The sequence below is a fragment of the Epinephelus fuscoguttatus genome, linkage group LG3 (assembly GCF_011397635.1).
Source record: "Epinephelus fuscoguttatus linkage group LG3, E.fuscoguttatus.final_Chr_v1".
NCBI lineage: Eukaryota > Metazoa > Chordata > Actinopteri > Perciformes > Serranidae > Epinephelus > Epinephelus fuscoguttatus.
In genome coordinates, this window is record NC_064754.1 from 14,408,086 (window position 1) to 14,423,050 (window position 14,965).

The following is a 14,965-nucleotide window of genomic DNA, read 5'->3' on the forward strand; positions in this document are numbered from 1 at the left end:
GACCTGACCATTTCTATGATTAAAAATGATATATTTACGACAAAGCCTGCAAAACATATTCTGTTTAATCAAATCTATACAGCACCCAGAGACAAAAGGCTAAATAGAAGCAGAGTTATAAAGGAGTGACATTTACAGAAATATAGAACAGAAACAAGTAAAACCTGTCAGAACACAATCTGCAGACTAATGGCACAAAAATAATCTTTTGACAAACCTAATATTTACTTGTTAGGGTTCGAAGATGATTCAGTTCATATCGGAAAATACAACTAAAACACTAAATGGTCCCTTAACACTATTGACTGCATGTGTAAATAATTAATGTTGAACATGAGGTCCAGATGGTCCGTCAGGGCTCACAGCAGGTTCAAATGGTCAGACAGTCCTGACACTCCACAGACCTATGAAAAAGAAAAACAAAGACAAGCACAGAGGACCAAATGACAGTTACTCAATCAGTTTCAAACATTTTCATTTCATTGTTATGGACTTTTAAAGGGAAACTCTAGTATTCTTCCTGTTGGAGCCAATATGGGTGTTTTTGTTTGCTGTCACACCACAAGGGGGCAGTCAACGTTCTTAGAATTGGTGATGGGTCACGTCAATCCTTTAAGTACAAAAGACACACAGGTGTGGGGATCAGTGTGTTTGGACCACAGGAGGTGTTACGTTTCTTAACGCAACACATAATGTTAAAACATAAGAAATTAGTCTAGTAAATAAATAGGTTTCTGTCAACTACCAGAGAACCGAAGAATACATCGCAAGAAAACACAAAGGTATGCGCGTGCAAGAAATCACTTAAGTGGTTCATTCATAGCAGTGGAAGCCAGCACTGGGCCAGTTTAGCCACTACACTTCCACCTGGGCTCCATTTTCCGATGTGTTCCGATGTGAAACAGGCTCAAACATGTCAATTTACATCCATTAAAAGTGCTTGTTTTTGCCACTGACAGGCTCAGATTGTTGTTATGAGTGGGTTACATTATGGAAAGGACCCTACAGAGAAATTTATCATTTTTTCCTACCTGTCGCTTGTTCACAGTCACAGTTTGTTTTATGTCCGAGTCTCACCAACAAGAAGTCTTGTTCTGTAATCTCATGAGAGGTGACATGTTGCAGGAACAAAATTTTGGACTCGCGAGTGAGAGTTGAAGAGAGGAGTGCCAGTAATAGTTTGTATTAGAGAACAGAATGTGAGTATTTTTCCAGTCTAAAAGATTTAGCTGATTTTGACAGTGTGAAAAGGTCTGCAAGATTTCAGAACAAGACTTCTCCTTGAGCGACACTTGCACACAAGTGAAACATACGGAAAAACTTTTAATTTCTCTGTCACGTAATTTCCATAATGTTGTTAGACATCTGTAATAAAAATCTGAGCCTGTCAGTGGCAAAAGCACGCACTTTCAATTGACGTAAATTGATGGGGCACACCTGCCCTGAGTGATTACACTGCAGCCTTTACCACCGCCTCCAGCTGCAGTGCTTTTTCCCCAATACTGGACCAGTTCCCCTTTAATTCTATATTATTACAATATGATTTCAGTAAGGAAGAGAAAGATATTCTGTGATGTTTCGTTGGCTTGATTTTGTTTATAGCACTCAAAAGGAGCATAACAAATTTTACACAATACATGTTAAACTGGTATCATCACATATGGATACTGGGAAATTATCAGAGTTGAAAACTGGCTAACATGTCATCCGATGAGGGCTTACAAAACAGAAACAGTCCCAAGTAGGAACATTTGTCAACACTATGTCAAACAATCAGTTTTCTCACTCTTCAGCTTACTTACTTTAACTCGTCCATTGGTCACTGGAGGTCAGAGAGTTCGCTGACTGTGGGACTTTCTGCTTCACCTTCTGATTAAATGCTTCAAGCTAGAAATAAAAGAATAACAGTGGTTGGAAAATGTAGAACTATTGTGACATCTTAATTTGTAGCATGATCGCTTGTCTCAAAACACAAATGTCGCCATACAAACACAGGATATATGTGTTATCAATAGGTTGGCACAGCACTCCATGAGAAAATGCTAACATGCTAACACAAAAGTTCTGTGTCTGAAAATGCTGAGAAAGCATCTAGGAACCATTCTTAAGACACTGAGAAACCTCAGAGTAGGACTTGACAGTAACTTATAAAGCTTCCTAATGTACACTGTGACATCACTGATTTACACTACTGCAGAACAGTTGAATATATGATGAGGCCCTGATCCAAAAATAAAGTGTATCTCTTGTTGTTATCACTCAAATTTAATTGAAATCCGTCTTTGATATATCCCGGTCAAAACCTTGATAACCTAACTTCCTAAAATGAGATGCATTAAGGAAGCTGACAAAACTAATAATCCACCAACCGTTTTCCTCAGTTTCGCCTTTACTTCCTCCTCTGTTGGCGGCCGCTTGTCCTCCTCTGGCTGCTCGGCTTCAGGGTCACCTTCACTGTCACTGAGCTGTGGAGCCTCCACAATCTCCACAGGATTTAGATTCTGCCTTGCCATTCTTTCTTGTATTTTTCGTTGTTTGATCATCTCTTTTCTCCTTGCCCACCGTGTGCGTTGCCTCTTCAAGCAGGTTTCTGGTTTCCCCTTCCTCTTATGGCCTTTTGTGAGTCCCTTTAGACAGCTTTCACTTGTCTGCTGCTTAGTGCTGATGACCTGCAGGCAGCGGGGGCCAGAGACGGACCCAGTTTGGCCTTCACTCGTAGACAGGTCTGGATTCACGAGTAAATTGAGGTCGTCTAGAATGCTCGGACGAGGGTAGATGAAGTGAGGTGCCACTACAGGGCGTGGATATTGATGGTAGGTGTTTTGTGGATAAGGAGAGCTGCTAGGATAAGAGGGAGAAGCAATGGCACCCTGAGTATGTGTCGAGTAAGACTCTGTAGCATGGCTGTAAGTGCTGCTGTGGTAGGCAGTATACTGGGAGTCCTGGGACAAACTATAATCTGGATACGGAGGATAAGCAGCAGGCTGGGGATGTGGATACAATTGGTTCGATGGGTATGGATGTTCGTAAGTAGAGATCTTATTCTCCCCGTACCTCTGTTCTTCTTTGCAGTGCTGGTTACTGTCTCTGCGGTTCAGTTCATTTCTGCTCCTGTCTCTCGAGCGGCTGCGATCAGACCTTCGTTTCCTATCTCTGCTGCGGGAGCGAGACGGGCTGGGACTAAAGCTTCTGGACCTAGTCGACCTTGAGTAGGAGGAGGAAGAGGAGGAAGAGGAGGAGTTACTGTAATGTCTTTGGGGGCCCCTCTGCTGACTCTCCTGCTCCTCTCTGCTGTTAGCGCTTGTGTCTTCATGCTTCTTCCCATACAGCCTCTCCTGAGTCCGGTCTGCGAGTTTACTCATCTCTTCCACTTCCAGGCTCAACCCCAGAGTCTTAAGGATGTTCTGGAGCTGTTCACTCTGCTCCTTCACCTTTGGTTTTTCGTCTTCTTTCTTCGTCCTCTTCTTCCCTGCCAAGGGAGACCTGGATCGCCTACTGGAGCTAAAATGTCTGTCATTCTTCTTCTCTGCATCATCAGGTAGGGAATGTCTCTCATTGAGGGCTCGCTCTTGACTGGGCGGGTCAGTCACCTTCTTTCCACTGTTGGTCTGAGAGTGGCCCAGCAGCGAGGCTCCACAATTTGATTGCTGGTTCTCCCTCCTGAAGGGTGAATCTGACTTGTTCTCCACAGCAGATGGCTGAACGTTCAGGAGCTCTCCACCTAACGGAAGATCACTGTCATCGTTGACAATCCTACTGAGGAAGTCCATGTCCACGCCTTTGTTGAGCACGCTGAGGAAGCGCTGGAAACCCTCGTTGATGCCGCTGTCCTTTGTGGCTAGTGAAGTAATGCTTTGACTAGGGGAAGGCAGCGTGACGTCAGGGACCTGGGAAGGGTCAGACATACAGAAACATTACTTTCTGTTTAAACATTAGTTTAATAAAACAAAAACTAGGGATGCACCGAATATTCGGTAACCGAATATATTCGGCCGAATATTGCAAAAAAATACACATTCGGTATCCGTGGAGTAAGTTAAAAGCAAGGCCGAATAATAGCGGCGTTTTGATAACACAATCAAACGGCGTGCCATGACACGCGGAGTAAAATGTCGGCAGTGTGGCGATCCGCCCGTCACCGCACAATAGTTTTGAGCGAGCAAAATAGGCTTAAATCATTCAGCACGCTGTGCGAGCAGCCTACAGATTTCAACCAGCAGCAGAAACGAAAGGCGAATCCCACCGATTGTGGGTTGAACGGGGGTCACAGACACAGACAGTAATGTATTCCTGTCAAATACGGCGGCCATCGGCTTACCGGCGACGGATAAGTCGGCTCCAATAATGTCCTCTTCTTGGCGTCATGACTGCCCAGAAGTACCTGAACAGCCGAGCCAGCCGAACACAGGTATGTGACGTGTCAGAGGAGAAACGAGCCGTTCACGGCCCATAAACCTCACCGCACTTTAGGGACTGTTCTTTACTTATGAAGGGGAGGAGGGTGGCTGGTTGATTCTTATTTTATTTATTTATTTTATTTTGATCCCTCCTATGTTCATCACTCATTGATGCTGTTTTTGAAGTATGAATAAGTCAATAAGTAATTTATTCCATTGAAATATCAGTGATGTAGCCCATAATAGAAAAGTGATCTATCTTTTTATAAATGACAAAAGGCACATCTGCCTCATTTTCGCTGTGGTATCTTTATACTACTCAGAACCATGATATTTTCATTGGTATCGTACAGTGGGATCCAATTTTGGTACCGTGACAACACTAATCTGGAGGGGGTTCATCTGCAAAAACTAATGAAAAACTAAACAACAATATTCGGTATTCGGCCAAGCGTTTAATGTTATTTGGCTTCGGCCACAAATTTTCATTTCGGTGTATTCCTAACAAAAACTTATAGTAACCACACAACTTTTTTCATACTCCATACTGTCTTTACTTGGAGTACCAAAAGTCAAAATTACAGTCAGAAAAGAACATCAACACCTGAAAGCCTGCTCTAATCCACTTCCTTTTTGAGTTTCTACCAAATGAGGATTCATATCTTGACTACAGTATCAAATTACATTATGATATCAGATATCATCCTCTATTTTGGCAACTTCACTTATCAAACTTTGATGATTTGGCCCAAATGGTTTTTTTTTCTTGATGTTTTTCTAGAACTTATCTGACAGATTCTGGTTTTTTGAGGCCGCTACAATATTTGACAGTCTGAGAATGAGAGTGTGGAATTAACTTGAGAGCATCCCAGGGAACGAAAAAAAATTATCTGAGGTGGTAAAAAACATATTTAGGGATGGCCGCAGGACAGGAGGTAGATCTAGACTTTAAAAAAGCTAACTGAGATTAAACCACAACATTCATCTCTGCCAAAGGTGTAAATGTACTGCCTTTATATAGTCCTTTTCTGATCTTGGCGATCACTCAAAGCACTTTAACAGTCAGTTTGGCACTACTTAAAAACACAATGATGGAGTTAAGCATACTTTCATGTGGTAGGTGGTTTTGAAAACAGCCAATAATTACTCAAATCCCATCATTCTTCTTGGGTTTTACTTAGAAAAGATCTTCTAATTTTCAGTAATGCCAATCTTATACTGTGACAGACTTTGGTATGTATAAGACTGTCTGTCTATTTCTGTTTCAACCACAACCAACCTGAAATTATGTTCATCTTCTATGTTCATTCTCCTAAAAATAAATTTGATGACAAATTTGTCCTAAGACATGTGACTGTCTGTGTATTATGAGTTAACCACATGGCCCACCCTGTCCAGGGTGTCCCTTGTCTCACAACCAGTGTATTTTAGGAAAGGTCTCAGCCCCCAGCAGCCCTGGACAGGGTAAGTGAGTATCGAAAGGCCTTTTTGTTTTGTTTTGGGTTTTTTTTTAAATTGCCATGGCAATGTCAGGTTGCACAATATACACATTGCAAAAGACTGCAATACTGCACTCGGGAATTTTTTAATTGGTTGAAAATATCAGGTAAAATGCACTTTAAAACGTGACTATCATTCTTTTGAATGATTTTGAATTTTGGAAACATTTCCCTTTCACTTTTTTAATTCAACATGCCTTTTGTTGTATTTTAGTAGTATACTGAAAGCAGCAGAAAGGCAGAGCCATTAATTTATCACAAGTAATAACGTTATGATATTCAACAACGTTATCACGTATCTCATGTTTTCCTAATGTCATGCAGCCTTCGTACAAAAAAAAGGATGGATGGGTATATTTGATGATTATTAAAATATACTCAACTTTAATATAACATACAAATTTCCTGTGTGATTTTGTTTTTGGTTTTTTATTGTAGTTTTTGAATATTTTGAAATCTATGTATCTGATTATTAAATATAACATGAAGCTGGTGGCTATTTTCTGCAAAGTAAAGGGCAAAAATATTACAAACCTCTCTGCTCTCTGGTAAAACACACGGATCACTACATCTCTGCTTCATTAATGCCTTCACTCTGAGCTTCAGTAGATGGTTGTCCTGCAGCAAACCACCTTTGCTCAGGCTGGATGAGTTTATTCTCTCTCTGAGTGAGTGGACCTGAAAAAAGAGGCGGAAACACAGTATTCAGTATATTATCCAGGAAGCACTAGACAAACTGAAAAGCATTGTATGATTGATTATCTGATCTATCAATCTGCAACTCACCTTTGAGAAAAAGCCAGGAGGATGACGCTGCCGCAAAATTTCATTCACCCTGTCTTTCAGAGATGCATGTTTGCATGTGGCTGATTGTTCATTATGGGGATAATCTGGAGGTGTCGTCTTCCTCCCAAAAGGTTCAACTGTTTTCAAAGCAATAGAGGCTTTCTTCATCATTATCCGCTCCTCTATCTCTCTGAGCTCTTTCCGCTTCCTCGCCAGCTCTGGATCCTCTTCATCCATTTCAAGTGGTTCTCCATCTGGGTCCTCCACTTCTGGCTCCTTCATGTAGAAGTTATGCGGGGGAGGAGTGATCACCCTCCTTCCCACATTCACTCCCATCATGCTGCTATGTGTTTCATCAACAGTGTGTCTTGAGTATTCACAGTAGGTGTCCCACTTATTGTTAGTTCTTGGGGTGTTCTCCATGATGTTATTAACATCACTGGGGTGATGTGGGTGCAGATTTCTCTGTGGTGTTCTGTAAGCATCCCAGTCCAGTGGATTCATCCTTCAGCCAGCCTCTCTGTCGGTTTATGCAGCCAGTGCACTCCCTGTAAAGTGGAAACAATGTGAAGAAAGTATTGTTTAATCACAACAAACCTGTGTGCAGTCCGTCACTTTACTGACGACACAGTAACCTCGTCTAATGGAAAATATCACCTGCTTTTTGGACAAGCCCCCTCGTCGCGACTAACACATTTCTTGCAGTACCAAAGACTTTAACTCGGCTTAAATACTGGCTACTTCTGAGAGAAGACAAAGCGTGTCCTCTATGGCACGGTAACATGGTGTAATATGAGTGATTTGCCAAATTAAGACCGACCAGATAGCCAAACTGACATACGTTAACTGCTGTTTTTAGATAGCTTAGCTCGGCAGCTAACAGACTGTTTACAGAGGATCAAGCTGTCATTTCCTGTGACGTATCACGGAAAAAGTGTTATTTTAAGGCTCTTACTTCTCATAATGAAATACTTGAGTAATAAAATGACAAAACTGACCTTTAGTGAGCTTTAGAAACAAGCAACGACAACCGTTAGTGTTGAAAAATAGCTTCAACTGTAGGTGAGCGGCCAGGAATGCCCTCACTGCTTCGGTGGTGTTGGAGTTGTTAACAACGCCACCTGCTGGACGGAGTAACGACACAGCAGTAATAATTCCTCATATTATTTCATGGGCCACATCAAATCCAGTTTTATCTCAAGTGGGCCAGACCAGTAAAACCATTGTATAATAACCTATAAATTAAACCTCAAAATTTGCACATCAAAATTTCCCTTTTTCTTTTAGTGTAAAGATGTACAAATACATTATTTAACGTTTACCCATTTACAGAACAGATGAACAGCCTAGGATTTTTCAAGAACAAATGTAATTTCAACAAAATGTCAAATTTTTTCCACATTCAGTCAGTCCACTACTGACTGTTGTTATATGTGCATTTTTACATATATTTCTACTCCTGTGTAGTAATGCTGGCATCACCACACCACACTGAAGTGGAAGTTATTGAGGAAGCCGGTGAAGTTATCACTCGCCTTACAAACCATTTACAGATCAAAAGTGTTTGTTCTTAAGTCAGTGCCAAGTTGCCTTTGATGAGCCCAATATATTTCTGCAATAGCCCGCAAACAGAAGTGGTGATCAGACTTCCTAAAATAAAATCAAAACAAAATCATAAAGTTCAGTAGAGTGGGTGTTTATTCATTGTCTCTGCAAAAGTACCAGATTTTGCAGAGGCAATGATCTCCTCTTCACCTGTTCGTCCCTCAGGCTCTAGCTTCTTTAGAGTGGTACAAGTGTACTTCGCAGGAATTTTTCAGGAGCTCTGTACTCACCTCTCTGAGCTTGTCTGACAGAGTGACAGAGCTGAAATAGAACTGATTAATTCCAAGTAATATGTAAGTAACTGAAAATTTTTGGGGATTAGTCAAAGACTGAAGGCCAACAACATATGACTAGCATCTGCCATACTACAGACTAACTATTTAACCAATAAATCTGTTGATTAATCATTTGTTTCAGAAATCATTAGTCCTAATGTGAAGTCCAGTTTGTCCCCACACAGGTAACAAGGGTACAGGAGCAAACACTTCAGTGACACAGATGTTAGATGACATGAAACAATCTTATGCCCACTTTTTGTAGACTGGTATGTATACAAACTATGTGCAGATAATTAGGGCTGGGTATAATTTTTTTTTTTTAAATTACAATACCAGTGCCAACACCAGTACCCTGTAGGTGATACAGATACCAGTAGGGTACTTCATTCAATCCCATTTATCTCCTTCTTCATTCAACACCCATCATGTGAATGAAAGAATTCAGTTGCATAAAATGACTCCAGATGCCACAGCGTGTAGTACAGTCATACATTCTGATGTTTTGGTGCCAAAACTCGAATACGCTGAAATGAAAAATGAATACGCTACACTCAACCTCACCACAACACAGACAGTATGGGCTGTAGCTTGTGTGGTAGTGGGCCAATCACACATTGCATTTTCTTAATGAATGCTTACACTGATTGGCTGCAAGCAAAACCATACCAAGTCATTTTAAATAATAAAATGCATGTATCATTTGACTGAAGAGGTTTCAGTTCAGGTTTTCAATACCTTAAAAAGGTGCTGAGTACCAATATCTAGCCCTACAGCTAATAGTTGCAAGGCTTGATCAGCCAGCTTGATATAAAATTGGTCCCTGAGATTGTAGAAATAGATGTATGAAATGAAACCTACCATCTGCTAACCATTTTTCAAACCTCACTTAAGTGTTTTCCAACTGTCTGATCAATTATAATCTGATGTTGCAGTCGTCCGTACCATGTAGCAGTTCAGTAACTGAATGTACTGTGCAGCCTGCCGAGCAGCATCATTTCAACTTCTGTGCATGTCAGTCCCATCCAATATTTGCTTCGTCTGAGAATATTTTCTTCACGATATAGTCAAAAAAATGGTGCAAATAAACAACTCTTAGTCATCCATGTAGGAACACTGTTTAATATTATGCTATTCAAATATTTACAAAATCATTTTCTGCATGTGTACACAAAAAAGAAAACGTGAACCTGACAAACAGAGAAGCTTCAGTGTAGAGCACTTTTGTGGTTGTGTGTTGGTCAAAACCCTAATTCATTAGGATTAAAGCCTGTTATCTCCAAAAAAAACCTCAATGGACAATTATGATTTCAACAAAAATTATAATTAATCAATTGGTGGTGTTCAAACAAAATCAAGAAGACAAAGTTTTCAGAAAAGAATAAACACTTTCTTCACACTGCACTGTGATTTTCTTTAGCGTGACATTGTGCTATAGCTATAAGAACAGACCGAGCAACGGACAGAGCTCCGACACTACACGTGTTTGTCAGTTTACTTGTCTGTTAATTTTTGCCTTGCTTTTTGTTGCTGCTGGACAGATTGCTTGCGAATGTTTGTTTATTTTCTCCTACGTGATGTTCAAATTTGTGTTTTAGGGTTAAAACTGAACTTCATCAGTTTTTAACCAGCGCAACTGTCTTCATCCAGGTTGTTTGGTTTCAATGACCTGCAAACAGCGGGGTCTTGACTGTGTTTTTTTTTGTGTGGTGTTCAGAGGCTGAATTGTGTTAATACCTGGAAGGTTAAAAAGGGGTGGATTACTCATGGGTTGTGGGAGTAAAGTCCTTGTTTGAGCAAGTACTGCTGGGAAGATGTTCAAAGGTGGGACGTGGGGGTAAGGGAAGAAGGGAGGCGGGCGAGGCAGAAAAAGCCTGGGTCCAAGGTGGGGCAAATTAGGAGGCAGAGCTGGAGGTAAAGCTGGAGGTAGAGGTGGAGGCAGAGCTGGGTATGGCAGCAGCGGATGGTTTACTGGAGAGTAGGCCGGCATAACAGGTGTGGGAGATGACTGTGATAACGTGTATGTGGAATTTTGAGAAAATGCTTGACATGTAGCCATGCTTTCCTGGGTGTATGTTTCACATGTCTCACTCTCCTGAAATGTGCTGTTGCTGCTGCTATGCAGTCCATACTCAACAGCTTCATGTACCTGTACTTGGTGTACCTCTGCTGCCTCCCTCTGAGCACTGTATGAGTCTTTTTGCTTGTAGTAGTCCTGATTTAACGGACTGACACTAGATCTGCTAGATGATGATGATCTACTTTGCCTTCTTGGTGAAAACACCTGCCTTATGTCCCTTTCCTTGCTTCCTCTGCGATGCCGGCCAACATCACTATCCTTCTTTCCGTATAACCGTTCCTGGATCCGATGTGACATTTGGCCCAGTTCCTCGAATCCTAAATTCATGCCAATGGCCTGCAAAACATCCTGCATCTGCCTGTGTTTGTGCTCATCTTCAGGTGTCAGTGTTATCTTTTCCACCACTGTGGGAGACCTGGATCTACTGTTGGAGCTGAAGTGGCTTTGTTCTGCGTCACCCCTTTGCAGAGGCTTTTCATCAGACAGAGACAGAGAGTGCCCCTTTGGGCTAGAGGACCTGTGATGAGGCTGTAGAGAAGCCGGTCTCTGATATTCCTTGCTCTCACTCCAGTGGCTGGTACTTTGGTGGCTTCCCTGTTGCCTCTCAGTGTAACTGGGAGACCAAGGACGATTAGTGTTCATGGATGAAATTGGAGAACGTGGTCGATCATCCACTTCCACAGAGGGCCGAGTCACAATCTTGGTGAGCGTGGCGACATTCACCCCCTTGTTGAGCACCTCAAGGAAACGCTGGAAACCCACAGCTGACTTTTGCTCAGGAACAGCAGCGCTTTGGTTGTTGACATCACTCTCGAAAGACTGATGGGAAACAAATAGAAGCAACCAAAGTTTATGGAAGAACTCTCTGCAGTCTTTGGCCCTGTTTATACCTGGGATTATTGTTCGTCTTGGGCAATCGGACCAAAAGACTGTGATCCAATCACTCAAACCACTTGCCGGATGATCTGAGACATATTTGACCACATATCTTTTGTAGCGTAAACACTAATGCATCTTAATGTGTCCCTGATAAGGACTACATCATCAGCGCAGGATGTGGTGGTTGGTGACAGCTAACACTATAACTTGCCCAATTTACATCGAGTTAGACAAAGTGTGACTGTGTAATGTAGTTGATTGTCCATTATTTTTCCCAATGGAAGGAGATGCTTGGAGGGAAAGTGTTTTTATCGGCCAGTTATGATTGGTTGCTGTTCATGCTAGCTCTTAGCATCTTAGTAATTAGACCAAATCAAAACAATGACACGCGCTGTTTTTCTACTGCTGTGTCCAGTATTGCACATGCCATATTTGTCGCTCCATGGTGAATCTGACTGGTGTAAAGTTCGGGCTACAGAGAAACCACATGGACACCAGATACTGTGACTGGTCAGCTTGAGCTGCTGCTTGTGCTCCCAGTAAACACTGTTGATGGTTAAGACAACAGGGAGGAAAGTTTGAGAAAGCCTTCTGACTATGATTGTCACTTACACTTTGGCTATACAATGATTCGACAGCTCACCAATTTTCTCCAGTAGCTTTACAAATTTATGTTTTGTGATCCAGTTAGAAAAGACATTTTCAGTGAAGACATTCTCGTTGACAAGCTCCACTTCAAAGTGAACAAAATGATTATTTAGGGTATATTATGAACACACATCATCCAAGGGAATCTGCCCGCACCTCCTGCTTTAGATAAACGTAGTCCCAATTGTCACATCTGAAATAAACCCACCTGTCCACTAGATCCATTCACTGGAAACCTTCTTCTATTTTGACGATAATCTTCATGATCTGTGATGGAGCTGTCAGTCCTCTCTCTGGGTTTGGCATAACTCTGTTTGATATGGAGGAAAATTTTAGTAAAATGCACTACAAATAAACCCACAATCTTTACACAACACTAACACAAGGTTTTGTAACTAACCTTCATAGAGTGTGATTGTGTTCGCTCTTGTGAGCAGTCTCGGCTCCTTTCATCACCATCTCTATCTTTGTGATATCTAGATGACTGTCTGAAACTTAAATCATCATGTTGTTGCCTAGAGGTGAATTCTTCGTGCCGATACCTGTGTCTGGAGTCTTGAGGTTTTTTCCTGTATTTGAAATCCTCCTCTTGTGATAGTGAATGCTTAAAATCTTTGGATACATGTGCACGTGGAAAACTGTCTGGTGACTGTCTGTTTGTTTTATCTTCAGGCTCACGCCTGTATCTGTAATCATCATCATCCTCTGTATACCTTCGTCTTTTCCGATCAGAGTTACCCCAGTCAGGTGAAGAATTGCGTCTCCACACTGAGCTCTTTCCATCTCTGCTCCAGTCTCTGTTCAATGAGTCTTTGACATACGGCATCTTAGGCGAGTCACTGTACTCTCTACTTCTCCTTGTCCTCTCTGCTCTACACTGTCCATCCCCACCATATTTTTGATAGGAATCCTGCGGTATATCTCTGTGAGGTTCACGCCGTTCTTCCCATCTGTCATCATAGTCATCCCACTGCCTTGAACTTCTATCACTGTAGTGCCGCTTGTGGCTGTGCTCGGACCTGCTCGACTGCATCATCATCTCACAGCAACCCAAGCAGCGGAGTGGACGTCAAAGCCTGCAGTAACAAATGAAGAAGAAGATTTACTTTAAAATCATGAGGCAGAGCTCCAGAAGCTTGATAAGACAAATCTTGATCATAGCTATTTAACAATTTCTTATCTCGCATGGATTTATTTTACAAACATGCCACAGAGGACCCACACTGTAGTCTGATTCAAACTTGACAACATAAATATGCTAAATGGGTTCTTTTGTATTTCCTGTTGGGATGTTTTGCGGTGTATGTGGATGACATAAGCTGACAGGATGTAGACATGGACCCAAGCTGTTGCCTAGCAATTAAATCCCAGTGATACAGTTTAAACACTAAATGTAAAAGTAGGTGTTAGTGATCACTGGCAGTGAAAATCTTCACTTGCCCTTGTCACTCGCTAAGGTAGACAGAAAAATCTTGCACATGAAGGTGTCAGAAAAAGTCATATCGCGTACCTAAGCATATAAAATATGATGTGATGATCAGACCACAGGGAGAATATCTTAAATATTTCCAGACAGCGTATATTGATGCAGGAACATTAGCTACATCGATGGCAGGAGTCTCACACAATGTGCTATCATGAACAAGCTAACGGTTAAAAGTGTGCAGATTTTTCACTCACTCTTAGAAACCAGAGACGTATTATCAGTAAACTCACCTGCGGTACAATGTTTACGACATATCACACAATAAAGTAGCACCACGCTATCACTGTGAGGTTAGTGGTGGCCTCTATCTCTGTACCTGGCTAACGTTAGCTGTTAACATTAGCTAGCTAGCTCTACTGGCTGTTTGCTAGTAGGTCGGCTTCAAAGTAGCATAGTATATCTTGCTAGTTAGCTTTAGCTAGTACGAAAACACGAAACTCACGATAAATTGTCATCTAAAAGCAAAATATTTGCTCTAGCTGCCCTCTCCTCGGTCTTACGTTCAAACAGAACAGCTGCAAGGGAAGCTAAGAAGGTGCAGAGGACAGCGTTTGGTTAGCAATAATCACAGTGGGGTCGGGTGACAACCAAGCGCTACATTACCTTTTCCGTTGGACGACTCCACTTTCTTTAAGGGGGGGGGATCAGGGTGGGTGCTGAAATTAGGATTGGCAATTTGTTTAGGTCGTAACAACAACACAAGTTAGCAGTTAGCTTACAAATACTTTGCTGGCGCGGTGCACCCTGCGCCTCATCACAGAGCTGCCGACACGGTAAGTAACGAAAGCATTTAAATGACCGCCCCCTCCTGGATGGAGTGTGAACAACCGGATGCTTCGTCTTCTTTGGGGTTCTTCTTCTACTATCAGTGGTTCCTAACCTTTCTCCTGAGGGGACCTCCTGACTAAGTGACTTAGCCTATTGATTTGCTATACCTCAGTGCAATCTGCAGGGCAGTTAGTTGCCAGCTCATCATTTATTTAGGCTATTTGTTTTTTTGTTCTTGTTTTGTATTTCTTGAAATTGCCTGATCTTATTTGCTTGCATCCTGCATTGTTTTACATGAATGAAATTAAAAATCAGCCATGTAAAACACTTCGTGACTTTGTTTTGAAAAGCGCTTCATAAATCAAGTTGTTTAGTAGTGGTAGTAGTAGTAGTATATTTAATGGATATTTCATAATATATTCAGTGCATAACAGTGACAATACAGAACAGCAGATAAACTGTACAATTAACTGCAGATAGTTTGTGTAAAGCCATCTGTTTGGATGAATTTAGAGTAGTTTATTTCCTGTAAATATTTAATC

The 14,965-nt window shown here is 41.6% G+C and overlaps 2 protein-coding genes across 4 annotated transcripts; both read right to left on the reverse strand.

Moving 5' to 3' along the window:
* Window positions 1–47: 47 nt before the first annotated feature.
* On the reverse strand, window positions 48–7,859 carry LOC125886322 (uncharacterized). Its single transcript, XM_049572435.1, has 6 exons — window positions 7,681–7,859; window positions 6,683–7,230; window positions 6,431–6,574; window positions 2,370–3,887; window positions 1,803–1,887; window positions 48–404 (listed from the first exon to the last, which is right to left on the reverse strand). The coding sequence occupies exons 2-5, from the start codon at window positions 7,184–7,186 to the stop codon at window positions 1,804–1,806; spliced, it is 2,250 nt and encodes a 749-aa protein (XP_049428392.1). The 5' UTR covers window positions 7,187–7,230; window positions 7,681–7,859; the 3' UTR covers window positions 48–404; window position 1,803.
* Window positions 7,860–9,679: 1,820 nt separating this feature from the next.
* On the reverse strand, window positions 9,680–14,417 carry LOC125886281 (cyclin-dependent kinase 12-like). 3 transcript variants are annotated; one of them, XM_049572351.1, is made up of 4 exons: window positions 14,259–14,417; window positions 12,570–13,245; window positions 12,378–12,479; window positions 9,680–11,461 (listed from the first exon to the last, which is right to left on the reverse strand). In XM_049572351.1, exons 2-4 carry the CDS (start codon window positions 13,206–13,208, stop codon window positions 10,205–10,207), a joined length of 1,998 nt encoding a protein of 665 aa, XP_049428308.1. In that variant the 5' UTR covers window positions 13,209–13,245; window positions 14,259–14,417; the 3' UTR covers window positions 9,680–10,204. The 3 variants fall into 3 exon arrangements, with proteins under 3 accessions (XP_049428308.1, XP_049428307.1, XP_049428310.1); XM_049572350.1 differs by lacking the exon at window positions 14,259–14,417 and adding an exon at window positions 13,886–14,219; XM_049572353.1 differs by lacking the exon at window positions 14,259–14,417 and adding an exon at window positions 14,098–14,212.
* Window positions 14,418–14,965: the final 548 nt, after the last annotated feature.